Source organism: Felis catus, chromosome F2, assembly GCF_018350175.1.
Source record: "Felis catus isolate Fca126 chromosome F2, F.catus_Fca126_mat1.0, whole genome shotgun sequence".
Lineage (NCBI taxonomy): Eukaryota > Metazoa > Chordata > Mammalia > Carnivora > Felidae > Felis > Felis catus.
The window spans coordinates 48,166,570-48,194,158 of NC_058385.1; the positions used below are offsets into that span (position 1 = coordinate 48,166,570).

At 38.0% G+C, this 27,589-nt stretch overlaps 1 protein-coding gene and 1 long non-coding RNA gene across 11 annotated transcripts in view; one reads left to right on the forward strand and one right to left on the reverse strand.

Annotated features, from left to right (window-relative positions):
* UBR5 (ubiquitin protein ligase E3 component n-recognin 5) overlaps window positions 1–27,589 on the reverse strand; it is a 136,536-nt gene that overhangs the window by 48,221 nt on the left and 60,726 nt on the right. For all 8 annotated transcript variants that reach the window (XM_045049765.1, XM_045049764.1, XM_045049766.1 and 5 more), the window contains exons 10-22: window positions 20,696–20,812; window positions 20,505–20,615; window positions 19,509–19,663; window positions 18,613–18,730; window positions 14,709–14,893; window positions 11,935–12,044; window positions 10,987–11,099; window positions 9,483–9,626; window positions 9,275–9,386; window positions 8,647–8,801; window positions 8,204–8,401; window positions 3,830–4,040; window positions 2,531–2,657 (exon numbers count right to left, since the gene is read on the reverse strand). In XM_045049765.1, coding sequence (XP_044905700.1) covers window positions 2,531–2,657; window positions 3,830–4,040; window positions 8,204–8,401; window positions 8,647–8,801; window positions 9,275–9,386; window positions 9,483–9,626; window positions 10,987–11,099; window positions 11,935–12,044; window positions 14,709–14,893; window positions 18,613–18,730; window positions 19,509–19,663; window positions 20,505–20,615; window positions 20,696–20,812 — 1,856 coding nt within the window. The remainder of the gene's footprint in view (window positions 1–2,530; window positions 2,658–3,829; window positions 4,041–8,203; window positions 8,402–8,646; window positions 8,802–9,274; window positions 9,387–9,482; window positions 9,627–10,986; window positions 11,100–11,934; window positions 12,045–14,708; window positions 14,894–18,612; window positions 18,731–19,508; window positions 19,664–20,504; window positions 20,616–20,695; window positions 20,813–27,589) is intronic.
* On the forward strand, window positions 9,499–27,550 carry LOC109496139. 3 transcript variants are annotated; one of them, XR_006592325.1, is made up of 5 exons: window positions 9,499–9,638; window positions 16,865–17,188; window positions 21,320–21,464; window positions 22,251–22,363; window positions 26,289–27,550. It is a non-coding gene; the product is annotated as an uncharacterized LOC109496139 (long non-coding RNA). The 3 variants fall into 3 exon arrangements; XR_006592324.1 differs by having other exon boundaries at window positions 26,326–27,550; XR_006592326.1 differs by lacking the exon at window positions 9,499–9,638 and adding an exon at window positions 15,510–16,344 and having other exon boundaries at window positions 26,326–27,550.

Consider the following 27,589-nt stretch of genomic DNA (forward strand, 5'->3'; position numbering starts at 1 on the left):
ACAGAGAAAGGCAGTCTCCTTACCAGTTAACAGCACACACCAGGGTGACTGTTCACATTGTGATGTTCCTATACAATTTTAAGCTCAATATATATACTTGGTATCCTAATGTGTCTTACTCAAAACAGAGAAAAAAATCAGTAGTAGCTGGGAGGCACTGCATATAACCTGAAAATAAATACATGTTTGGGGCCTATTAAGAAGAATGCTTACATCAGGGTCACAAACTCAATGCCTCCTGGGCCTGGAAGGCAGTATCAATTGAGGAAAGGGCAGTCAGGTGTAAGAAATGGGGAGTAATGGCAAACTAGAAGCATACATGCTCATGTGAAGGCATTCAAATTTTAAAGAAAAAAAAAAAAATTTAACCGTGCACAGGCCAAAAAACATATGTGGGCTATTCTCCAACCTCTAGCTTAGAGCAGATTAAGAATAAAATGAAGATAAGTGGAGACCATAGTCTCATCTTGAACTTGCAAACTCCCAACTCTGTTGTTGTGATGTAGTCAATTCAATATTAAATGAGGGGGTCATTCCTTTGTCATTTTAAAAAATTGTCCTTAACCTCTTTTCTTCATTAGGTCTTGGGAACATTTTTAAGTACAATGCCCAGCTCCTCATATAGATTCTTTAAAAACAAAAAACAAAAAACAAAAAAAAGAAAATTATTCTTCAAGATGTTGTACACAATTCATGAAGATTCACCTGTATCCTCAGTGGCTGAGGACAATACTGAGGAGATACCACCTTGGCTGCTAAGATTCAGAGTTTTGACATTTCTTCGATAGGCTTGCCTGGAGTCATCGTATTTTCTGACAATATGGAAGAATTCAAGGATGATGTAATTTCCTCTTTGTAAGCACGTTATATCCATGCTACAGAAGCCTTAGAATCCAGTCATGTTCAAACATACCACTGTGACAAAAAAGCGAAGGTCATGTGTCTTCCAGATTAACAATCTCTAGAGTACATACACCTGCAATCAGATGCATCAATCAAGCTTTCCACTAAATCTGCCCTTTGTACTCAGGAACTATGAGTCACATAACAAAACTTCTGAGTCAAATCATCATCTGAAGACATTTAACAGTACTCCATTCAATATTGAAATTGCATCAGTTTTGAGCTTACAGCTCATGAATCCCAGCCTGCATACTCATCAGGGGGCATCGCCTAGAAAATCCATTGTAGGCTAGAGGAGGGTTTCACTTCAATGAAGCAGAGTCTGTGGACTTCCTACTGCCCGGCGTGGATAATAAGACTCCTGTGCTTTCATCTGTTCAACCGGCAGCCCTGAGTTTGAACTGGTTAAGAGCACTGCAGTGAAATCTTCGGCAAATGCCTCAAAGGAGCTTACTCTGCAAATTATTTCTGTGAGCAACACATCACCCACTCTTGAAGCTCCTTTTAGTCTTTGCCTTCAAAATAATCCTTACATGAAAAAAAGATGGCAGCACTGGCATTGGACCAACCATATCAGAGTCCAACTTGATCTGCACCTGTATTTTCCCTGAGGAAATGAAATACCTGAAATAATTCAGACACTAATTTCTTCAAGAAGAATTTAAGTTGCTTTCCATTTTAGACCAAACACTTTGTCTGCCTAGTGTAGTCCTAAACAAATAAGCTGGTGATAATTTCCATTTTGTATCGTCTATATAAGGTCTTTGTACTGTTTTAAATTACAATTTGGTCACCCATAAATAGTTTTTGATAAATTTCATTTCAGGATATTTTTGAACCCGGGAAGCTATCAACTTGGTACCAATTTTAGAAGAATCATTTTTAAAGGGAAAGTTGGATATGGAACAGAAAATAGGCAAAGAGACTCTTCACTTTAAGTAGACTTTACAACCTATCACATTAGCACAGAGAGCAGTGCTTCCGTCAGTGATCTGTCAAGTGTCCAAGAACTCTGGCTCTCGTGTCTAATATACATGTGCTTTTTCCTTCAGAAAAAAAAACAAAAAAAAAAAAAGGAAAGAAAAAAAAAAACTATATCCTGAATTCTTTATATTCTTCATCTATTCAAACACCTAGTGATTTTTAATGTTATTAAGGTTTGTCCATCCCACAGCCCAGAGAGCTGAAAATTTTAAATACCAAACATTCATAATACACACCAGCCTTTCGTTTCTTCCCAGATCATTAAGACATCTGAGAAATTGATCTAAATAAGTAATCTGAAAATAAAAGATTGAAATTCTTTCCATTATTGTTATTACTTGTTCTCCAACTAAAGAAAGTAATTTCCTAGGAAACAAGGGTGATAAACTTAAAACACATCCAAAGAATCAAGGTTGAACTACATGCCTAAATTATCTCAAGTTTCTGAAGCATCCTAGGTCCTACTGTTCTACACTTAAAATCTAATTAGATATTATCAGATCTTTTTCCCAGGGTGATATTTGGAGGAACAAAAACAAAGCAAAAGGACCTGTCAATTCATGCAAATGATAGGTGAAAGATGTATTTTTCTGAACTTGGGTTGTTTCCGCCAATTAAACTTTCCTGGTAAAAATCACATTACCTTCGACTACTTGATGATCCAGCCCGATTACCTGGGCCATTACTTGAAACAACGGATATTGCATTTGCAATGGCCTCAACAGCAGAAAGCCTTTCTGCAAATGTATTTCTTTCAGAGCGCTCTGCTTCTGAAATACAAGAGAAAAAACTAGGATTAATTTAAACTTCAAAAATAATTAAGAGATTAAGTATGTATAGGCCATTAAATGCTAACTACTCTGTACTTTAGTGCTCTAATTCACATACTAGAGATAATGAATAGCTTAATTTTTTCCTCCTTAGAGCAACAGACACTGAAGACAGATTTAACTATGATTTTTAATATGTGAGTTATTTCCTTATTCTGCCTTAACTTTCAACCCCCAAAGGTCAAACATAAGATTATTCATAAGTAGACTGAAATCTAGCTTTCACTACCAAGGGAGAAAAAGACCCATAATTCAGTACCCCAGTCTTGGTTTATATACTACTCATCCCCCTTTAGTGATAAGGAAGTAAACCACCACTCAAAAATGCAGCCACAGAATGTCACTGGCAGAATTCAAAATCAAGAAAAACATTATGAATCACCCAGTTGCACTTTTAGACTTTCAGATTTCCCCTTCATGTAGCCAACTAAAACCTTTATGGCAAAAAACCTTATTTTTCCAAAAACATCTCATAACTCACTAGGTTATTTTTCCCTCTACATTATGAAAACTGGGATAAAGATGGCTTCAATATAACTTGCCTTAATTTGTTACATAATTCTCATGGTAATAAAAGTCATCTGTTATTATAAAATCATTAAATCTCATTTTAAGCATTGCATATAATGTCTGTATTTATCAAAGAACAGAACTCAAGACAACAAAACACACGGATAAAAATTTATTTGCTTATGTTACATACTCATCCTAATAAGAAGACGGGCGTCTTCACCTTCTAAGAAATGTCAAAACTCCTAGATTTTACAAAACAGAAAAAGTACACACAAATTCTTCATAGTAATTTCCTTTTCAGTGTTCTATTTTCGAAACTGCCTAAAATTCCTATTATTGTTTTTAAGTTTTTTAATGTTTATCTATTTTTGAAGGAGAGAGACAGTGTGAGCAGGAGAGGGGCAGAGAGAGAGGCAGACACAGAATCCGAAACAGGCTCCAGGCTCTGAGCTGTCAGCACAGAGCCAGATGTGGGGCCTGACTTCACCAACCGTGAGATCATGACCCCAGCCGAAGGTGGATACTTAACCGAGTCACCCAGGCACCCCAAAACTGCCTAAGATTCCTTTTAAAGACCTTGTTATAGTTCTTATTCTCACCCTCTTCTTCTTTAGTTTCCTTATTGCTCGTTGGAAAACAAACTGATACACAAGCATGCAAAATATTTCGGTTTCCATCACATCTGTGGCTGATGAACGTCTGTAGCATCTGTAGATTCTGCTCTAAAACAACCGCTTGCTCAAGATTCATGAGATATTGTCGACAGGCCTCATAGTCACAGCGTAGGATGTGCTGCATTAAGGTTTGTTTCTGTGCTCAGACAAATTACGAAAAAAACTTCAATGAATTTGAATAGCACATCACACATGTAAAAAAACATAATAATATAATCAGCTCTGCAAGTAAGGAGAGACAATTTCAGGTAGCCTGCCAAAGGAGTTAAAATTAAGGGTGCCCTTTAAGCAGAATGTACAATTCACAGGAATAGAGAAGGGTGTATAAATTTTCTGTAAAGGACCAGTAAATATTTTCAGCTTTTGCAACTAACTCAACTCTGCGGCTATGGTGGGAAAGCCACTATACACAATACACAAATGAATAGGAGTGGCTGGATCTGGCCAGCAGGTCATTTTGCCGACACCTGGTCTATATTATTTCTTATGTAATTATCAAATTAGAACCCTATTAGTACTATTAACCAATCAAGCAAAGGGTATACATTCTGTGTATTTTATACAGGCTTACACATACCCCCTTATGCTCATAAACGTTGTATCACACTGCAGTACATGAAAACCAATACCTTCAACTCCCCCAGAAACCACGACAGGTGCAATCCCTCAGAGGTTACAACTAATGTAACTTCATTGTCAAAGACATGGTAGCATTAATAATTTATAGAACATGTCATTAATTACATGAGAAACAGCATGCTATAGACTGAATATTTACGGCCCCCAAAATTCGTATGTTGAAACCTATTCCCCAATGTGATGGTGTGTGGAGGTGGGACCTTTCCAAAATGATTAAGTCACAAGGGTGGGGTCTTCATGAATGGGATTAATACCCTTAATGGGGGCTGAAAAAAACCAGTGTTTTCCCCTCCCACCATATGAGAATACATGGCTGTCTATGAAACAATAAGTGGGCCCTCACCGGATACCAAATCTGCCCACGCCTTGATCTTGGACTTCGAGCCTCCAGAACTGTGAGAAATTTCTGTTGTTTATAAGCCAGTCAGTCTATAGCAACCTGAACAGACTAAGACACAGCATGAACATATCAAGGAGTTCAAATGTACTTCTTTCAGAATGTAACGCTATAGTTAAGGGACACTTATTGGACTAAATATAAAGCATTAGTTTTGGACTACAGATGAACTTGTAAATTTCAACTAGAATTAAGAACTGGGAAAAGAGTGTTCGGGAATACAAAGGGAAGAAGAAAAGTGCATTTGAACAACTTGCCACTTCTCTCCCAAAGTACTTAAATATCCCATCCCTTCCCCAAAGTGTATGGAGGGGTGGGTAAGGGGTGGAGGCAAGACAAAAAATACAGCTAAACTATTTCCAGTATTTGCCACATTTTAGTACCTGAGATAGGCTACTGTGATTGCACACTAAGACTCTGAGGTGACCCCATACGTGGTAAGCTCCAATTCAAAAGTATGAGGTGGGACACACAAGATTAAACTTGCCCAAGTCCAGTGACATATATGCAGTAATTAATACGCTAAGAGAATATGTCAAAGTCTCTCCCAAGAATAAAAAGCACACTACTTTTGAAAGTAAATAAAGTCAAGATATTCTGCTGCATACTCTGTGACATAAAATGTTTTCAAGCAGCCAATCAGTCATTCGGTTGGAAGTAGCTACAGGGAACCCTTATCTCCAACCTGCTTTATATGGGCTCTCACCCTGAGAGTTATCAATACCACAATGACTGTGTTAGAAGCAAAAGAGTTTACTCTGCATCACTATATATTGTATTTGTCACTTATTCTTACAGCAAAAGGCAGAGAGAGTTCAGTAAAACATTTCTTGCAGGTCTACTGTGCACCAAGCCCTGCTCGTTGAGGTACAAAGATAAATGATGGCACACTTTACCCCTACCCATGGGATGATGACACATTTTATCTTTACCCTTGAGATGCTGACAGAGTGCAGGGGTCACAGAACCAAATGCCTACAGATGCATCTGAAGTAATACAAATGAGCGGAGGAGGCTGGGGGTAAAAAGATAACATAAACTGCATCATAAATAAATGGCAACATTTAGACTCCAAGCAATTAAGTATCAGGAACTTCAATAAATTGGAGAGACCACATACAGCCTCTAAAGGGGACACATTAATGGCTTTATGGTGGCCCAATGTTACCAGATATTCTCATTTAAGAATTAAAAATCTGGATTTTAAAAATAAATCCTGTGGTTTTTAAACGTTGGCAACCAATTACAAATTTTAAAATGATATGAAGGTTATTTCTAGAGGCCAACTTCAGGCCATGGCCACCTCCTGAATCATACCCCTACCAGTCTATAACCTCTAGTCTAGTAGGTTGCAATCAAAACTAAACTAAGAACACAAGCACTGTGTCTCTATACACAAAGCTCACAGGAAGCTCTCAGGAGTACCTGGATTCAGACTACTTTAGGTGCAATTCTAACAAGTTGCTTTCACCTCCAACCTAATAAAGGGTAAATAAGCCCTCATACTAAGCTCTACTTTCCATCCTTTATAGAAAATCTCCTCACAAGAGCTGTCCATACTGATCTCTAGTTCTTTTTCCGTTTTCTCCATGGCTCACTCTAATCAGGCTTTCACCCCTACTGTCCAGAATGACCCAGATGGAGCCAAATCCCCAGTCACTCTTCAGCACTTGCCTCGCCTGGCCCACAGCATCACCAGACATGGTTGGTCACTGCATCCTACTTGACACATGCTTGTCACCTGGCTTCCAAGACAACATTCATTCTAGTTTTCCTCCAACCCCGTGGATGCTGCTCCTTCTCAGTCTCTTGTGCAGGTTCCTCTTTATCTCCCTGTATTTACATGCTGATGCTATTCTGACAGCTCAGTCCTTAGACCTCTTCTCCACAACCTTGGTAATCTCATTCCATGTAATTCCTCTGAATATCACAGATGTACTGTAGGCTCCTATGTCCAATTCTCCATCTTGCTCCGGGTCTTCAGAATTACACATCTATTTACCACCTTCTCTTGGATACCTGTCTGACAAGCACTTTAAACTCTGCATGTCTAAAACCAAATTCCTGTTGTCTGCCCCTCCTCCCTCGTGAATCTGCTTCATCCCTAGTCTCCATCTCTATAAATGCCAACTTCATTCCTTCAGAATCTTTGGCCTTATTGCTTCCTCTGTTTGACACCCTATACTGAGCCATTGGCAAATCCTGTCGGTTCTACCGTCAGCCTATCTAATGTACCTAGAATTGAATGAATCCCTTCTCCCTCACAGCTCTACTTCTTGGGCCAAGCCACCTTCCCCTCCCACCTGGACTGTTTCAATAGCCCCCCTCACAAGCCTCCCTACTTCCACACTGTCCCCTACTATTCTCAGCAGGTCAGCAGCTATCCTGTGAAAATGTTAAGTCAAATCAGGTCAATCTCTGCTCAAATTGCTCCAATAAGTTCCAGTGGTACCACCGCCACATCTAATAAACACCTCAGCTACAACATGTTCAAAACTAAACTCATCCTCTTCCAGCATTCATTTTGTTCCTCCTATTTTTCCTCTCCCCACCAACCACACCCAAGTAAGAAGCTCTATAACTCCTTCCTTTCATTTATTGCTGAAGATTGGCACCAAGCTTTAGAGAATCTACTTTATTAAGAACTCTGAAATCCATTCCCTCTTCTTCATTTCCAAGATTTCAAGCTTACTTTGTTTCTTCATCTGGTCTCTACACTTCTGTTCTCCACCCACTGCTAATCCTTTTTTTAAAAGCCAGTTTAAAATCCTTCTCCTAGCTTTCAGGAGGAAGCTCACAACCCTTAGGTTAGCACACAGGTACCCCAGTGCCTTTCTCCAGTCTCTGCACTTGCCACTCACTTGACCCATATAAGCCCTACCTTCTGTTTATATCAACAATGTACGTGGTCTTCCAAAACATTAAGATTCACAAAGACTTGGCACCAAGGATAACATTTCCCGCCCTCACCTTGTGTCTAGAAGACCCCTGACTATTCAAAGCTGTGTTCAGGCATCGCCTCCTATGAGAAGCCTTCTCTATAGTCACAGTCTGATTGATATCCCTCCCTTTTGTGCTCCTACAGCATTGTGCACGCCTTAACTCAAACACACTGCCATCTACGGTTCACTCATCTCTCTTGTCTTAATAAACTACTACCACCTATAGAGAAGGGTCAACAAATAATCTATTTGATTGGTTTCCCTAGTTTCTAGCAGTATCATGTGAATTAAAATGTCAAGTAGTTTCAAAAGTCAAGTTACCTCCACAGCCATGATGATAATAGCAGCTTTCTTTTTGATTGTTGAATTGGCAGGAAGATTTATTAAAGAATGCACGCCCATTCCAAGACTACTAATAGGTGGAAGATCAAGCCAATCAGGATCCCTTATTCCTCCCATGCAATCTTTGGCCATGGGGTAGATAGTACCATTTCCATCTCGAAGAATAATAGGAGACTCCTATAATAGAGGGAAAATAATAAAATCTGGCTCCCAATCAAAAATGGATCTTTGATTTTTACAACAGGTATATTTATTTTCATATTAGATTATGCTAACCAAATAAGAAACCCAGTATTAATTGTACTTGATATTCTAAATTCTTCAGTAGTTTAATAACAAGCAAATTAGAACCCAACTTTAGGCTTTACAAAAATGCCAATGTTGTCCCATCAGTTTTCACAAGCAAAAGTAAGCCTCAGTACCTGTCCAGCAGTGAAAATGGCTACATTCCTCTCATTCTGGCCAAGGAAAGCAATGCTGCTTGTAGGGAAATTATTTTCCTGTTCTGCTTTTCCTGTCGCAAGATCAAAGATACAGTACCGTACCCAATTCCCAGTCTTCAAAACAGCATGCACACCTTCAGAAACACATAAATGTAAAAAAAAAATTTATGCATCTTTAATAACCTCCAGTAAGTACCTGCCAAATTTTAACATCTCTGGTCACATGTGAAATGTGATTTATCTCATTCCATAACATTATACACAAGGAACAAAACTTCGAAACACCCCAAATCACTTATTTTATGCCCTTTTTTTTTTTAAGTATATTCATTTATTTGGGGGGGGGAGGAGAGAGAGAGAGAGAGAGAGAGAGAGAGAGAGAGAGAGAGAGAGAGAGAAAATATCCCAAGCAGGCTCCACATTGTCAGCATAGAGCACGATGCAGGGCTCTATCTCATGAGCTCTGAGATCAGGAACTGCACTGAAATCAAAAGTCAGACGCTTAACCAACTGAGCCACCCAGGCAGCTCCTAGCCTACACCCATTTACTACACAAATATTAATAGGATATAAAGTATGCCAGGTGAAAATGTTACAAAATCTTTACCTTTGGAATCTACATTCACTGCCAATATTTCTGTTTTTTCAGGTATACAAAGCTTTTTAGGAGTCCTTTGGAAACAGTCAGGAACTTTTGGTGTCCCGCCAGTTTTGACAACCTGCATGACACAAAAGGAACCTTGCTCTCAGAAACCATAACACACTCAAGTAGTCAGTGCCAACATTCACCTGCTGAGTGATCCCTCTACACCTACCTGCAGTTCATCAATTCTAAGTAACCTACAATCCTGCAGGAGAGAAGAAGGGTCAGCATCTGATCCAGAGCTGCTCTGACAGTTTGTGTTATTGGATGTTCCTGGAAATTTTACAGCAACATAGGCACCATCCACTTTTAGCACCTGGAAGTACAGGTAAATATGCTGAATATTACCACCGACTTATATGAAATTAATATGCAAATTATGTTCACTGAACTAATTTAATACTGAAGGCATTTAATTTCTTCTATTTCTTTAATGATCACCAAGTTATAAAATTAACCTGAACTGGGGGGGGGGGGGAACCTAAACAGACTCACCAAAGCTTTATTGTTGATGTTTGTATCTGAGACTTATTTTCTAAAGAAATACTGACCCACATAGCCAGCGCTTACAGTCTTTGGGATGTTTAGCAATCAGCTATAAAAATTAAGTATAACCCATGAAATGCTCCCCGAAAAAAGCTTATTATGCTTTTTACTAGTTTAGAGCCCCGCTGTGTGAAAGAACTTTTGTGACGATGATAATGTCCCGTGTCTGCACTGCCCAATATGGTAACCATTATTAGCATAAGTGGCTATGAAGCACCTGAAATGGAGCTGATGTGACCGAGGAGCTAACTTTTTATGTTATTCAATTTTAATAAATTAGCCACATATATAGCTAGTGGCTACCATTTTGAACAGCACGGGTAGAGAGTCAGCAATGTACAGAAAGATGAGCACAGGACTTGAAACCAGAATACTTGAGTCCTACCTATGCTACTAACTGCTTCTGATTTTGAGCCAGTGTGATCTCAGAAGAAACACCTGCCCATAAGCTACAGTTCTATTTTGAGAATCAAATGGAATCATGTATGAGAAAGCCTTTGTAAATTGCAGGGCGTGGCATGTCTACTCTTTCCCTAAAGTACAAATGAAAGACCATCAATTCAGAAACAAATGAGCAATCAGAAAAACCTTTACTTTGCAGATATAGTTCCATTTTGTTTTTCAGTATGTGTGGAGAGAAAGGTGAAATTGCATTTTAGCTGATGGACTCTACCCACTTGGGTTTCTTAGAAAGCAAGAAACCCTCTCCAGAAAGAAGGGAAAAGAAACTGGAAGTGACTTGAAGACAGTAAGATTTTTAAATGTCAAGGGAAGTTGTTAAGTGTTATGGAAGAGGATCTCTCCTTCAGAACTCTCTGATAGCTCCAAAAAATGGACTGCATCAAAAAGTAATATAATCTCTGCAATTTTTCTGCAAAAATTCTTCCAAAATAACACTTAAAAAAAAAAAAGGCAATATATCACCATAAATACTCAAGAAGAGGCCTCATAATCATCTATTCATCTTTAGGGAACAGAAGCTATCTGCAACAGGCTAAGGGCTCACTAAAGGTGAGGAATGGAGCAGCTCTGAGGAAAGGGCTGATGAACACTCACCAACCATAAATTCTTGGATAACCAATACTGTTCTAGTTCTGGTAGTAACTAACTCTTAGACGTTTTGAACAAACCTTGCCAACAGGAACATTCTTAACATCTTCCACAAAAACGACTTCCCGAAGAGACCACTGCTCTTCGTTCACCTTTTCTTCCTCTTTCGGGGCAGGGGTGGACCGTCGTCGTTCTTAGACAACAACAAAATGGTAAGTACCAAAAAGAAAATGTGAAAGAGACTTTATAGATTTCATCTAAATATATGAAAAAAGATCATTTGTAAAGGGATACATAACTGAGATATCTAAATAACAATTCTGTGAACTACCACTTTATGAATTGACGTTTTATGACCAATTTCCACTTCAAATGACTTAGTAGCAAAAATCACGTCTGTTAATGCCTAATGATATTAACACTGCTGCAAACACACAAAGAAGAAATAAAAAAACTTATTTTGAACCCTTAAAATTAGAGTTACCTGATGAAGGTTAAAAAAAAGAAAAAAAAAAGACCTGTTGGTCTGTTTTTAAAACTATCATGTAATTATTAAGTTTCAACTTCCTCAAGGGCAAAGCAAATACACTATAAAATAAATTTATTTTGAGGACCGTTCAAAAAACTCCTTAAATCCAATGTGCAGTAGTGAGTCTAGGTTTATAAATTCTGCAAATTCTGAGCACAAGTTGGGACCAAGCCATAACCAATTTATACTAAAAACAGTCTCCACAAAGGTGGGAAAATATTCTAATTAGTGGCAGTTATTTCCCACTATCACTGCAATGCATTTTACAAATTATAAACTCAATAGAACTCTAAAAAACAACAGGAATAGGCAACACTGTAAATACTATTTTTTCATTTAAATAAAACTGCTCATACACATAAAATCTAACTATTAGAAACAAAATTTATACAAAAAAATACTGAAAATGGTAGAAGTTGCCTCAAATCATAAACAGACTGCACCCAGCTCTCTGCCTGGGACCTTACTGTGACCAACGTACACTACACATAAAACTTACTATATGGCATTGATGCGCTGCTGGCGATTGAGGACGCGTCACTGCATGTGGAGGCTGGAGATGGCGGGGGACCCATTTCCGTTTTCACTGGTTCCTGCTTACTTTCAGGCCTGAGATTAGAAATAAGATTCTCATTATTAGGAAAATGAAATATTAGAACTTGTCAGATGGTTTATTTTTTAGAATCAAGTTTATTCTTATAAGGGAATGAAATATTAAAACTTGTACAAAATGGTCTATTTCTAGGACTCCAGGTACTGAAAAAGGTACACGGTGCATACTTCAAATTCTTAGTAATATTTTTAAAAGAAAGGAAAGAAAACTACACCATATAAAGCTATCAACAACTTTGAACAATGATTCAGATAAGCTTTATCTATGAATAACAACAAAAACCACACTCAATTATTACAAGCTCTTGAGCAAACAAGTTTCACACTTCAGTAAACCCTGACTTGGACATAGCAATTTAATTGAGAAATGGTAAAGGAAAATAAATAAAATACCAACTAGATCTATCATTAATTTCTTAAGAGTTCAAAAAAGGAACTCAACTCGCATGGTTTACAAAAATTTATTCTTGAACCAACTGATGAAGAACCATCATCTGTTGTAACCTAACTGAGAAATTACAGAATAAACTATCCTTTGTCACTGAATTCTTTCATTATACCTAGGAAGATAACTACAGTCAGCAACTATACAATATTCTACAGATGATTAAAAAATACACACACACACACACACACACACACATCTTAGTCCTTAAAAAGCAGAAGTCAATTTTTAGTCAGAAAAGTCACCTATTACTAAGAAATCTGTTATAAATATTGTTATCAAGGCCATCATCTTAACCCCCTCGTCTATTATCCCCACCAGGAATTTCACCTGAGTTTAGAAACAGTCCACAGTAAACCAGTATCATTTTCACCAGCATCTTGGCGAAGTGCTTAGTACAAGTACACGTGAACACTCATGGCTGCTCTGCAAATCTTGTGATGGTGGAAACAGGCTGATACTGACTAATCACTAGCATGCCATTAAAGTGAACGCATCTCAACACTTAGCAAAAAAGAGTCTTTCACATGAAAATGACTATGTTCTTAACACTAAATTTCAATAAGCTCTTTTACTAAGTTTATTCATATAGATGGCAAATTTCAAGGAAGATACTGAAAAACTTTATAAATTACACGATTCCAGTAGCATATTCTATGTGTTAAATATAAACTCATTTATATTTGTGCACATCAAAAACATTTCAATCACTCTTTACAAAATTTCATAAAAAATGAAAATGTGTTTTGTCACTTTTATTTTTAGGATAAAAATCAATGTAATTACAGAGGAAGTCTATAAATCTATTATGTATAACAAGACAGGGACGGTGAGAGAGAGATCACAACAAAGCAAAAAAGCCTTAATTTGGCATAAATTACAGTAGTGTTGCTTTATTAAAGAGTATTTCTTTAACTTATTTAGTAGTCATCCATTTTTTTAATTTTAATTAACTTATTTAAATTCAAGTTAGTTAACACACAGTATAGTCTTGGTTTCAGGAACAGAGCCCAGTGATTCATTCATTCATTAGTGTAACACCCAGTGCTCATCCCAACAGGTACCCTCCTTAATGCCCATCACCCATTTAGCCCATTCCCCCACCCACCTCCCCTCCAGCAACCCTGTTTGTTCTCTGTCTTTACAAGTCTCTTATGGTTTGCCTCCCTATGTTTTTATCTTATTTTTCCTTCCCTTTCCCTATGTTCACCTGTTGGGTTTCTTAAATTCCACATATGAGTGAAATCATACGATATTTGTCTTTCTCTGACAGTAATCCCTGTGTTTTCTTAATTACAACTTGCATTTTTAACATTAAGAGAAATAGCAAAAAAGGTAGTAAATTTACAATCATTACACTCATTTGAGCAAACAAATTTCAGCATTTTAAAAAATTGGATGTATAGTACAATCCCCATTTCTTTTTAATACCTGTTAAATTAAAAAAAAAAAAAAGACACCAAAATATTAAAATGTTGTTTCTGGAATGTGATGCTATTACTCATCTATGTTTCTATAATGGTTACATATTTTCATAAGAAAAAAAAGTTACTTATAAACTTTATTAAAGGTTTGAAGTTCATGTACCCAACAACCAAATTATACCACACACAAATACTTATAGATGCTTCTAAAAGTACAGGTGTTAAGTAACTATATACTTGACTCCCAAACAATAAGCCAGCCTCTGTATGCGGGCTCCACACAATTCAGTGGTAACTCTGTTCACATACCCCTCCACCCCGAAAGTCTGCAAATCCTTTACAGAACTTCCCTCTCCAGAATGTTAACTTATAAAATCCTTTCAAGGATCAAGATGCAGTTAAGACATTAGGTAGAAATTAAGATAATTACACAGGGAGAGAGGAGGGCAAAGATGGCCTGATAGAGATAAGGCTAAACATATTCTTCTTCCACACAGTAATGGCAAAGGACACACTCTAATGACAAAACAAAGATCAAAAGAGAACTCTATATATGGTCATTCTAGCTGCTGAACATCAAGAACAACTATAATATACAAATATTAACTAAGTGGCAAACAGTAAATTTTACCAATTCCTTGCAAAACTTCTGGGCATCTTCACAAGACCTCACCACGGTAGCAATTTTCTAGGTCACTGCACACCTCTAAGTCTGCCTTGACTACCCCTCTCGTATACATAGCAAACTAGAAACTGGTGTAAAATCACGATTCATTACAGTACAGTACTTACTTAGCTTCAGTAGTTTTGCTAGCTTTGTCCATGCTTTTCAAGCTCTCTGGAGATCTTAGTTGAAATCTACAGCTATCATTCATATTCCAAACCGACTCCATTAAGACACCAACTTTAGGAATCCCAGCACTAATTGAAAATGCAACTGCTCCAGCATGATAAAGAGGATTATTCCTTAAGCACACCTAGCAAACAAAAGAAAAATCATCAAGATGACATTTTCAAAACTAGAAGAGTTGTTCCAAATGCATAAAAATACAACACATAAAAGTATTATTTCCTAGGTTTTCCAAAAACAATCTTACACAATCAAATAAGGCTCTTAAAGCATTGTCTTAAAAGCATTATCTCTATCAAGAATTTGTTCCCTTGGGGTGCCTGGGTGGCGCAGTCGGTTAAGCCTCCGACTTCAGCCAGGTCACGATCTCGCGGTCCGTGAGTTCGAGCCCGCGTCAGGCTCTGGGCTGATGGCTCAGAGCCTGGAGCCTGTTTCCGATTCTGTGTCTCCCTCTCTCTCTGCCCCTCCCCCGTTCATGCTCTGTTTCTCTCTGTCCCAAAAATAAATAAACGTTGAAAAAAAAAAAAAGAATTTGTTCCCAAAATTAAGGAGCAGTAATTATTTTAGCACATTTGTTAAAAAAAAAAAAAAACTTTAAAATTTCCTGCAAAAGGGCTGCCTAGGTGGCTCAGTCAGTTAAGTGACTGACTCCTGACTTCAACTCAGATCATGATCTCACAGCTCATGAGATCGATGTGAGTTCTGTGCTAACAGTGCAGAGCCTGCAGAATCGAATCCCTGCTTGGGATTCTCTCTCTCTCCCTCTCTCTCTCTCTCTGCCCCTCCCTGGCTCACACACACATGCTCTCTCTCAAAATAAACATTAAAAAAAAAAATTCATACAACCTAATTTCATGCAACAAATATCCTGACCATTCTGCTATAAAGAAACAGAACAGAAATAGCAAAGAACTTTTTTTAAAGATTGTCATTAAAAAAATAACAAAATAATTACACATTCTGTCAGTTTCTTAACATCTAAAATGACTTTCCTAATTCACGATGCTATGTATTATACAGGCTCTATAAACTTCATCTCTATGGGGGTTTCTTTCCCCCAGAAGACTTGTTTTCTACAAACCAAAAGCTTCACTGGATAACATAAGTTTTCTCTTACGTTAAAAAAGAGTGTGTTGACGTCAATGTTAGAAGTTAATTGAGTGCAGGAGTAAATAACCTGCAACTTCTCACTGCCGAGGAGCTCCCTCAGGTCATATACTCTGAAAGCAATAACCTGCAAGATGGCACCGTCAAACACACCAAGAATAGCTCCAAATGAGAGAGAAAGATTATTTCTGGACATCTCTTTTGAGTTCTCCCACAGCTCAATCTCATGGACATTCTGTTCAGTCACCCAGTAATGAAGTATTCTGCTGTCCTTGACAGTGGCACATACGAAGATCATGTGGTGGTTTATAATTAACTGTAAGTGACACAGAAGACGCTGATACATTTGAGTAGTATCACAACTGGAAATCCTGGAGCAGAGTTGCAGTTCCATCAGATAGTTATGCGTCACTAAATATAGATCTGTGGCTTAGAATGTACAGTTCATGAAGAGCTGACTTCTGGAAAAAGGTATGTCCTGCTTAGCTGTGACTTAAAGGGAAGTTTCACCCACAAATTTTCAGAGAAGACTGGTGAAAGCTTACAGTCTGAAAGAGGATCAATAAGAAAGAAGACTGTATTTTAAAGAGAAATGTGGTAAGATTAGAAGATAGGAGGTTATTTATTAGTGCCTTCTTATAAAAAATAAATCACCTTAAAGACAAGGTGGTGTGTATTTGGGGTCCAGCATATAACGAGACGTGTCAATGGATAACTGCTAAATACATCATTCTCAACATTATGATCTCAGAGTGTAGGTGTAGCTGATAATTCTAAGTAATCAACAGTTAACACACGAAGGCTTTCCTTATTCTGTGGCTATGACTATCTTAAATCTCTAGTTTTCCACAGCTTTAAAATCAAATCTTAGTTCTATACCAAAATATTTTAATATACCTATCTCTTAGCAATTTAGTTCCAAGCTATTTCGTTTAAAAATTTTCTTCAGTGCACCTTTAAAGTGTTTTTTTTCTGCTCTCTCTCTCTGTAGCAACATCATCCTCCATGCTAATAAGGCAAATGTGAGGATATCTTGCTATTAAGTGAGTCCAGTGAACAAGGAACTTTAAGAACAACAGAAATCAGTAATTGGACTAACCAGGAAAAGGGGAGCTCTTTGAAGCTCCTATCCAAAGCAACTGAAATAAGTAATGAAGGCTGAAGAAGAATATTCAAAATAATGGGTAATCACTAAACACTTCCCAATTGGGAGGCCAAGCAAGAAATAAGTCAGAATAAGATAACCATGACTAGGACCAAACAACGACGACGACAAGAACAACAACAACAACATAGAGGCACAAACACAAAACGGGTACGTATAAGCTGGGTTTTGTTGAAAAGTAACAACTGAAGTAGTAACTCTTTAAGCACTTTATAATCCCTCGCACTCAGACAAATGGTAGTTTTTATTACATGATGTGTCATCTTGCACTTTGAATTTTTCTTTTCCTTATCACTACAAGGTGGGATAACTTACATTTTGTATTTCCTAGATCTTACAAAATAGTCATTGTAGTGCTTGCTAGAATATACACCAATTTTTATCCTCAAGATAAACTATCCTCAAGATAATGAATGAAAAGAACAACAACAGTTCTCAAACTATTCTGGTATCAGAGCCCTTTTTCCCTGTTAAATATTACTGAGGACCCAAAAATATTTTGTTTATTTGGGTCCTATCTAGCTGGTATTTAATGCATTAGTAATTAAAATTGAGAAATTTTTAAATACTTCACAGTAATAAATGTCAATATAAACAATTTTATAAAAAACTGATTTTCAAAAAAAATAGCAAGAAAAGTGGCACTGTTTACATTTTTGCAAATCTCTTAATGTTTGATTTAATGGAAGACAGTTTGATTCCCACGTCTGCTTCTGCATTCAATCTGTTGTGATAGTTACTTAGACTAAAGTGTATGCAGACAATTCAGCTTCACAGATATGTAAATGGAAAGAAAAGAAAGGGCTCTGCAGACTCCCTGAAAGAATGGAGGAGCCAGAAGTCCCTGAACCAACCACAATTTGATCCACTGAGGTATTAGAAAAATCACCTTCTATAACATAGAAGCCTAAAACCATCTCAGAGTGGAATCCATCTCTGGTGGAAACAGACGTCTGAGGAAGCCTCCTGCCCTATGCTGACAACATCCGCAAGAGCAGGATCTTTCAAAACTGCCTGGCTGTTTATCACCTGGGATGCTTGTTAACATAATCAACCCCAGGCCTTACCACCAGACAAACTGAAGGAACGTCCCAGGAGCTCCACACTCTTGCATTCAAGTACCAAATGATTCTTAAAATTAGGCAAATCTGGGAACCCTGCCCCATAAGGAAACCTACTGTGACACTGGGGCAGAATCTCCATGTCACTCAACTATTGAATAAAAAAGCATATACATGCTATTGGAACCTGGTCCTTCAAATAACATTCATTTATGGGGCGCCTGGGTGGCGCAGTCGGTTAAGCGTCCGACTTCAGCCAGGTCACGATCTCGCGGTCCGGGAGTTCGAGCCCCGCGTCGGGCTCTGGGCTGATGGCTCAGAGCCTGGAGCCTGTTTCCGATTCTGTGTCTCCCTCTCTCTCTGCCCCTCCCCCGTTCATGCTCTGTCTCTCTCTGTCCCAAAAATAAATAAACGTTGAACAAATAACATTCATTTATAAAACTGCTTAGAAGGGAATTAATTAAAGAGGAAGAAAGTGATTTTGAAGAGTAACAACGTCCCCTAATCACTTACCTGGGTACCCACAGTGATGTTCGGCATTGAAGAAATACCAGCACTAGATTTGGGCTTTTTATTTTTGGCTCTAGCCTTCTCTAACATTTTTTTCCTTTGACTAAAAGGGACTACACCCCTGAAAAGAAAAAGTATAAATTGGTCAAGCAAGCAGCAAAGAAGCCTATTAGTCTGAAATTACATGTAATATTTTTGCTTGTTGTATTTACAACTTATTCTTAATCATAACTTGAGCATAGCTTTAATACATAACTGGTCCTCTTTTTATTAAACCTTTAGGGATTAAAATTTTATAGAAAATTGATCACCTGAAATTTTCTTCCCAATAATTTTATTTCATTAGTAGATTCCCCTACATATTATTTCTGCCAATGCAGATTTACTAAACTCCTTAAAACACAACAGAAAAAATACATTTTAAAGTCCCTAATAGTAAAGGAATAAAGGAAGACACAAAATATACATCCAATGAAATACTGTAATTATATTTTATATTTAATTATATTTTAAGTAATACTGTTAAATGAAAAAGCATAAAAAATACCCGATAGCCTAGGTTTCCAATTATGTAAAAGCAAAGTACATATTTATGTATAGGAAAGAAAGATTTAAAATACTTCCAAATGCTAAAGGTAGTTACCTTCAGGTTGCAGGATGATACGTAATTTTTGTTTCCACTTTATACTTTTGTAAAATTCCATAATTACAATCACTAAAGTATGTGTTACTTTTATAAGTTTTTTTAATGTTACTTTGTTCCAAAGTGAAATTTCCGTCTCTACAAAGCATTATCTTTTGACCAACCTTCTCATGTTGGTATTCCACTTCTCAAAGCACCTATCTATGCACATAAAAGCATTCACTGATAAGGAATTCCCCCTCCCTGTGTTACTCACCACCAATATAAATTGTTCTCTAGCTGGGCACAGGTGTAAAGGGCACAGCAATGTAAAGAAACAATCCGTTCACCTTGAAGTTCTGAGTAAGTCTGTGCAGTGTGCTCTAATTTAGAAGCCACAGAACTTAAAGTTTCATCTACCCATGTAGCAACCTAAAGAGTAAAATATTAGAGGCTTAAATAAATAAGAAAGGACTGTGGTCAAAACTAGGAAACAACATACATACTCTGCGGACTACAATTCTAAAATGTTTTGAGCTAAATGCCAGAAAAATAAGTAATTCAGAAAAGGTTCTTAATTAAGAACCTAAAATACTTTCCTTACACAAATAAATTGAAGTAGCAGTTATTGAAATGATCGTCTAAAGCCATCTCAAAGAAATTAATCAAAAGTAAACATTTGCTACAACAATTTTAAAAAGTATTTAGTGACTCTAGGGGCATCTGGGTGGCTCAATAAATTAAGCGTTCAACTCTTGATTTGGGCTCAGGTCATGATCTCAGTTTCATGAGTTTCATGATCTCACAGTTTCATGCACTGACAGCACAGGGCCTGCTTGAGTTCTCCCTCTCTCTCTCTGCCCCTCCCCCACGCTCTCTCTCTCTCAAAATAAATAAACTAAAAAAAAAAAAAAAAAAAAAAAAAAAAAAAAAAAAAAAAAAAAATTTAGTGACTCTAAAGCCAAAGAGAATCCAAGGCAAAATACCCACATACTTCCCCAATCCATCTCTGACAGCTTTTGTTAGCACTTATCTCAAATATTTTGTCCTTTCCTTAAGGGAAAAAGCCACCTCTAAAGTTGGATTATAATATAGGGATAAACCAGCAACAAAAAGATTATATACTGGATTACTCTCTTTAGGCTTGAGATGCTTTGAAGTTGTGGATTTAGAAAGAGAGAAAATTACAAGATGGAAAAGGGGCAGAGGGAGAGGAAGAAAACCAAGAACTGAAGCATGAAACGTTTCTCAACGAATGCAAAGTATTTCCTACCTTGTTATTTTCTGTAGCTACAGTTGCTCTTATGCTATTTGCAGACAGCAGGACTATCTTCTCATTGGTTAGCCCCAGAAAAGTTGCTCGTGGATGATGCAGTGAAGGATTCTTAGAAAGCACAAGAAAAATGATCACTCTTTTGTATGTTGATATATAGAACCATTCGATGAAAGCTTAATATAAAATACCTGTGCGTTTCTGTAAGGCTCAGATTCACTCCACTTCCACTGATAAAGTTCTCCTTTACTGCTGACAGCCAGAAGCTCAGAATATAGAGCCCCAATACAGATGAACTTTGTTCCATCCTATAAAGTAAAAAATAATACAATAGTGTAAGTACAACTGGCCAAACCTAATCACTTTAATCACTTCATCAAATCGGGATTAATTCAGTAAACATATAAGCCACAGCTGTGCAAAGTCTTCAGCACAGCCTGTAAGGCCCTTCGTAATGCAGCCCTGGCTTCCTCTGTGAAATCACTGTCCTTCAGTCACACAGGCCTTCTTCCAGCTCCTAGACCATGTCCGCAGGATCCTGTCATGTCCTTGGTATTCTCTTGCCTTGTTTCTCAGTGACTCAATCCCTATCCTTAATCAAGTCTGCTCAAATGAAACCTCTGACCACACTACCTACAAAACCACCACTCTCATATTCCACCTCCTTACTCTGCTTTCTTTGTAGATGATAGCATTTCACAACTATACTACATTATGATAGTAATAGTATATTCACAATACCGTATTACTCATTTACGGTCTATTCACTTGGATATAAGCTTTGTCTTGTTCACCACTGTATCCCCATTTTTTAGAACAGTGCACATGGTAGGTGATATAAATGTGCCAAATAAATGAAGAAAACAATAAGCTGGAAAAATCAAGTGTCAAGACAGAAGACTCCTTCTCTCTAGACTCTTCCAAGCTGCTGAAACAAACGTCTACGTTGTTTTTCTCAAGGTGAGAGCTCATTTAGTTTTAAGGTGATGCACATGCCAGGTGTTAAATGCAATTAAATTCTAAAAATCTTTGACAATAAATGTAAATGAACAGTATCAATAATTTTTTTATGTTTGTTTATTTTGAGAGCGAGAGAGCAAAAGCAGGGGAGGGGCAGAGAGAGAAAAAGAGAGAGTGAGCGAGTGAGTGAATGAGAGAATCTCAAGCAGGCTCCACACTCTTAGAGCAGAGCCTGACACAGGCTCAAACCCGCGAACCATGAGATCATGACCTGAGCTGAAACCAAGAGTCAGACCATCAACAGACTAAGCCACTCAGGTGCCTCAGTATCAGTATTATTTTTAACATAATGTTAATATGATCAGAGTCATGAAGCTACCCAGAAATCACATGGCAAAACTTGCCATTAAGAGATTTTTGGTTGTACTTTTGCTACTGGTCTAAGCACTGCTTCTCTTTGGAATTCTGGCTCTGGTGTATGCTAAACTAATGGTGTCATTTTGCTTTTCTGTCAAATTCCAATCTTATTTGGTCAGATGGGTTACACCGGTCAGCTAAAGCCTGTAAAGTCTGCCACGATTTATAATGTAACAACAGGTTATGCTGCAGAGGTGTACCGAAAGAACCCAAATTTTAACCTTCTATTTTACCAATACCAATCAGCCCTATTGTCAAGTCACTTCCACAGAGGGACAGGAGAGACCAAATTTGAAACTCTGCAAGTTACCAATTCCTCTCTTATCCTTCGCCAAGCGTATCTGAAAACCTGTGTCTACTCTCTCCAAGGTGGCTGCATCAAATCCTAACATCTCTACCTCACACTTCCTTCTCCTCCCTTCAGTTAAAGGATGATGGAATCAAGCCAAGTGAGCCCAAACCCTGGATCCAACACCTATCAGGTATGTGACTCTGGGTAAGTTTTATAACTTCTCTGAACCCCCTTTCTTTACCTCTAACGTGGGTTTAATAATATATATGGGGGGAGAATAAAAGCCAAAAGACAGTAACATATATAAAGTAGACAGCACACAGCCCAGCACAAATTAGTGCTCAAATTCAACTATGATTACTCTGCCCCCAACTTCACCTTCTACTTACCCAGAAAAGCACAAGCTTGCTGAATATTCCTACTTCTAGATTTAACAAAAAAAAAAAAACACCATTCTCCTCTCCTCTCCGCCTTCATCTCAGAGAAAGAAGTGTCCTTCTCTCTTATTTAAGGGTAAGCCCCACACACAGGATGTAACACTCTCTCATAACCCCAACAATCAACCAAACTAATCCTTCCTTCAATCCTACTCATGGTAAAGTGAATTGCTTGGCATGTTTCACCTTACCAGCTTTCACTCAGAGGTACAACTACACCTCCAACAGTCATATCAATGCCCCATGCATTTAATTAGCCCATCTTCTCTTTAAACTCTTCAAACCATTTGACCCTGTTCATCTGTTCTGGAATTTCTCCTGTCCCTATTCATAGGTCACTATTCCCTATTGGTCTTCCTTCTTTTTTCATGGCTATTTTCTTCATCTCCCTCATACCACCATCCACTCCCTGCCCCAGATTCCACCCTGTTCCTTTGTTCAAATATGCTCCACCCTCAGCCTAACTGACAGCAGCCATTGGGGCATCATGCTTATTAAACATGTACATCTCCTACCTCCAAACTAACCTGTTGCAAGAGTTGTCTACTGGATGTCGTAAAGCACCCTAACATCTACAAAATAAATTCATCATCTCCTCCAAAGCTGCATATCCTTTGCAGTTGCTCTCTCCATGAATGACATCCACCACCCACCCTGTAACAGAGGAAACACGAAAACCTGGGCCCTCTCGTCACCTCCTCTTCTTCTCTCTTAACAATGTAGTGACTAGTCAACCAGTACTGCCTTTGCCTCAAATTCCTTAGATTCTTCCTTTCCTCTATCTCCACTGCCATTACTTTAGTTGAGATGCTCATAATTCCCTTCCATGACAATTCTATCAGTCTCTGAACAGACTCCAGATTTTTCCTATTCCTATCTTTCTCCTACAACGCCAAGAGCCTTCACCTCATAAAAAAACCAACAGAACCCCATGGATCCCATCATGTTACTTCTCTAAGAACTCTGCTTCCTAGTGACTGCAGACCATCTTAACCCCGTGGCAAGTTGCCGGGGGGCACTCACAGTCTTGCTCCATCTTGCTCTTTTCTACTCCCTACCCACACTGGATTTCTCATTGTTCCATAACCACACCGTGCCCTTTCCTGATCTAGGCCCATGCTTGATATGCTTGGAATGCCTCTGCATCTTAGTCACTGCCTACTTAACCTTAAAAATGCTGCTCAGATATCATCTCCTGTGTGAAGTCTCTACCAAATCTCTCAGGTGGCATTAGTCATTCTCCACTGTGAAACTCTAAGCACTGTATTCACACCTTCAAGTCTACCACCGATCACACACTGTGAACACATTATACTGTATGTGAATGTATGTCTTCCCCACTGAGAGGGGCCATATCATACTCACCTCTACATTCCCAAAGGCCAGCTTGGCACATGGTACACAGTAAGAACACTCTTCTAACTGAATGAATAAATGAATTTTAACCCCAACTTCTCCAAGTAAAATGCCTTGCCAGAGCAATACAATCCTGAACAAATCATCCCCTATAGCAAGAACATGGCGCACAAAGCCTCTCAGAAGTGACTTTACCTATATCCTCCAAGACAGACCAACGTTCCCCAAGGTAAGTCCTGAATGAACTAACTGAATGCCAAAGGCACTGAAAATCCATTACGGACAAATGTGGAAAATGTGTGTGTCCAACCAAAGGAAGATGATGGAATAATCACCTATTGCTTCTTGCCCAATTTAGATTTGTTATGTGAAGAAATACAAAACAATCAAACACAACAGAAAAGAACAGTATTTTAGCTCACTCATTTTATAACGTCATAGAAAACATTGTTTTTATTGTATTTATGAAATAACAATGGCTGCCTCTGAGCAAGTTAGGGCCTACTTCAACCCAACTGGAAAAAGTAGATGTGCATGTTTCCCGAAAGAGCAGTACTTTGTAGCCCTATTTTTTTTTTTTTTAACAAAAATCAAGTCACTAGAAGTTGAAGCTACTCAATAAATTTGCAACTGTCTGAATAACAATAAATAACTGAACTGAGGCCATCAATCAAACTAGAAATGTCTCCCCAAAAGGAGATGGAAATCTGTCAAAAATGATAGAAATTATGTAGGGGCCAAAACTGAAAAGAAAAAAAAAAAGGCATGTAGTCCAGCAGCAGTGTAAATTCCTGCTGACCACATCTATATTTAGTGACTTCTATTTTGAAAACATTGGCCTTTCTATTCCTATATTTCTCCCATAAAACTTGGTTTTCATCTCTTTAAAAAAATGTTCCATCAGCCAACACTACCTCTCCCAGGATGTACCAGCACCAACAGCAACATTATCACATATTATGCCTGAAGTGGATGGAATATAACCAAGGGTTACAACGTGCAATTTGATCAACTTTAGTTATTCACACTTCATTTCTCCTTGCCTATCCACTTTCCCTAGTCTCCTTATGCCTGCCTTCTTTTCCTTTCTATGACAACTTCTCCTTTTAAATTATGTTTGTGACACATTTAGCTAATTCTTAACAGGAACTTACTACCTGCAACATGCAAGTGTCAATAACACAACAACAACAAAGACCTCTCCCCACTCAACTTGCCCTTCTAGAACCCTGAAGGTGAAGCAATATGATCAACAAGTTTGGTCAACTGGTTCCAACAGTGAGGCTGCTCCAAATAGCTTAAGTAAGGAACCAGATGTCATGGCCTATTTGCTCTCAACACCATTCAAACAAACGGAGAATCACATGCAACTCTGCAGTTCAAAAGACCAATGTGAATGTATTTTCTTTTTTTCTTAGGCCATATGAAAACAGGTCCACAACAGTAAGGGACAGGACTGCAAATTAACATCACTGACTTGCTCCATTAGTTTGTTTCTTCATCACCCACGACACAACTCTTACCACACTCTTCTCCAACAACTTGCTTAAAAATAAAGAATATGTGCGTGCTTTAAACTGAAAGCATTATGGGGCACAAAGCAAAGTTTTTATGTTCAGTTTCAGCAGATTTACTCAGCATGGATTTCTGTGTAATTACTCCTCCTTCTCCCTCCCACGTCTGTTTTTCCCTCTTATCTGTGCATTCTCTTGGTAACAGTGTTTCGTGACTATAGCTGCATCTTTTTTCCCTTATAAGTCACCTTAGATTCTTGTTGGAAGTAGGCTGGCATAAATATATATATATATATATATATATATATATATATATATATATATATATATATATATATATATAGCTACATTTTACATGTAGACATTCAGCACACCGAACTAAATTTCTAGTCTGAGAAAATTAAATTTCAGAACTGAGAAGTGAAATGAAGCTATGTGAGATAATCACCTAATGGGAAGTTTGCATCCTCTTACCAAAGTAACTTAATTATCACAGCTACTTCCAGAAATATAAAGTACAAAAAGCAAACAGGAGGAAGGACAGGAATGAGGGACAGTGGTATGCTGGGGAGGGAGGGAGGAATGATGGATGAAGAGGCAGGGCAGCGTAATAAAAAAGTTGACATTCTGGGGTAAAACTATGCAGAAACCAGTATAGATTTGGCTGGTTCAACTGTGAACATGAGGAACTTGGACTTAGAGGCCCTCCCTCCATCTCTCCCTTAGGTAGATAACAGACAACCCATTAATTTTTTATTATGCTACATTATTATAGCAATAAAATGTTTTCATTTCTTGCATTTTTTAGCCAAGTCAGACAATGGACATGGTCGTATCTCTTTCAGCTTGTGCTCAACTCTGTACCAGCAGAGAATCCAGCGCTCAAAAGACTGCCACATGGACCCACTTGGAATACCCAAATGCTGCCGCTGGGGTCTCACCCATCCGTGACTTACAGAAACTGTCTGTTCTCTTTGTAGAACAAAGACCCTTTGTTCTCCTTGTTCTTTACACTTTACATATAATGGGTCATCTAATTCTCATGACAATCTCACAAGGCAAAACCCATTATTATCCTCATCTTATACATGAGAAACAAAGGCCCAGAGAGTAAAGGTCTTAACCAAGGCCACACAGCTAGTAAGTGGCAGGGCCAGGATATGAACTCCAGCAATCTGACTCCAGAGTCCACACTCGGCAATCACTCTGGCCTCCTAGGATTCCCCAAAGCCTCCTGTACCTAATTCTATAATGGTACTTACTCCAAAGCATTAATATCATTGTTCTGCCTTCTACAAAACTCTTACCCTAACACCTAAGCAAAAGGCCTAACACAAAGATTGCAGTGGGGCACCTGGGTGGCTCAGATAAACATCTGACTCTTGGTTTCAGCTCAGGTCACGATTTCACGGTTTGAGGAGTTCAAGCCCCGCGATGGGCTCTGTGCTGGCAGCACAGAGTCTGTTTGGGATTCTCTCTCTTGCCCTCTCTGTCCCTCCGCCACTCACCCTCTTTCTCAAAATAGATAAATAAGCTTCAAAAAAAAAAAAAAAAAAAAGGAAGTATGCATTTAATCAAGGCTACTAAATTAATAACGACTGACCTTCACCTGTCTTCATGAAGACATCCTTATAGTAATTTCTAATTTTTATATTTTTAAGGTACTGAAAAATTAATAAAGGAAAAATTTTTATGCCTACTTAACAATTTTTAAAACTTTTTCTTTTTACCTTTCAACCCCCTGCCTCTAGTACTCACCAATCTGTTCTCTGTGTGTATGAGCTTGGTGTTTTGTTTTGTTTTTTTAATTCTACATTCTTATATAAGAGTGGTCATATAGCATTTGTCTTTCTCTGACTTATTTCACCCGCCATAATGCCACTGAGGTACAATCCATGTTGTCACAAATGGCAAGATTTCCCTTTTTTTATAGTGGAACAAAATTCAATTGTATATATGAGTATATGTATGTATTATATCTTCTTTATCATCCACTGATGAATACTTAAGGTTATTTCCATGTCTTGGCTATTGTACATGCTTCAGTGAACACGAGAGTGATGTATCTTTTTGGGTTAGTGTTTTCATTTTCTTTGGATAAACACCCAG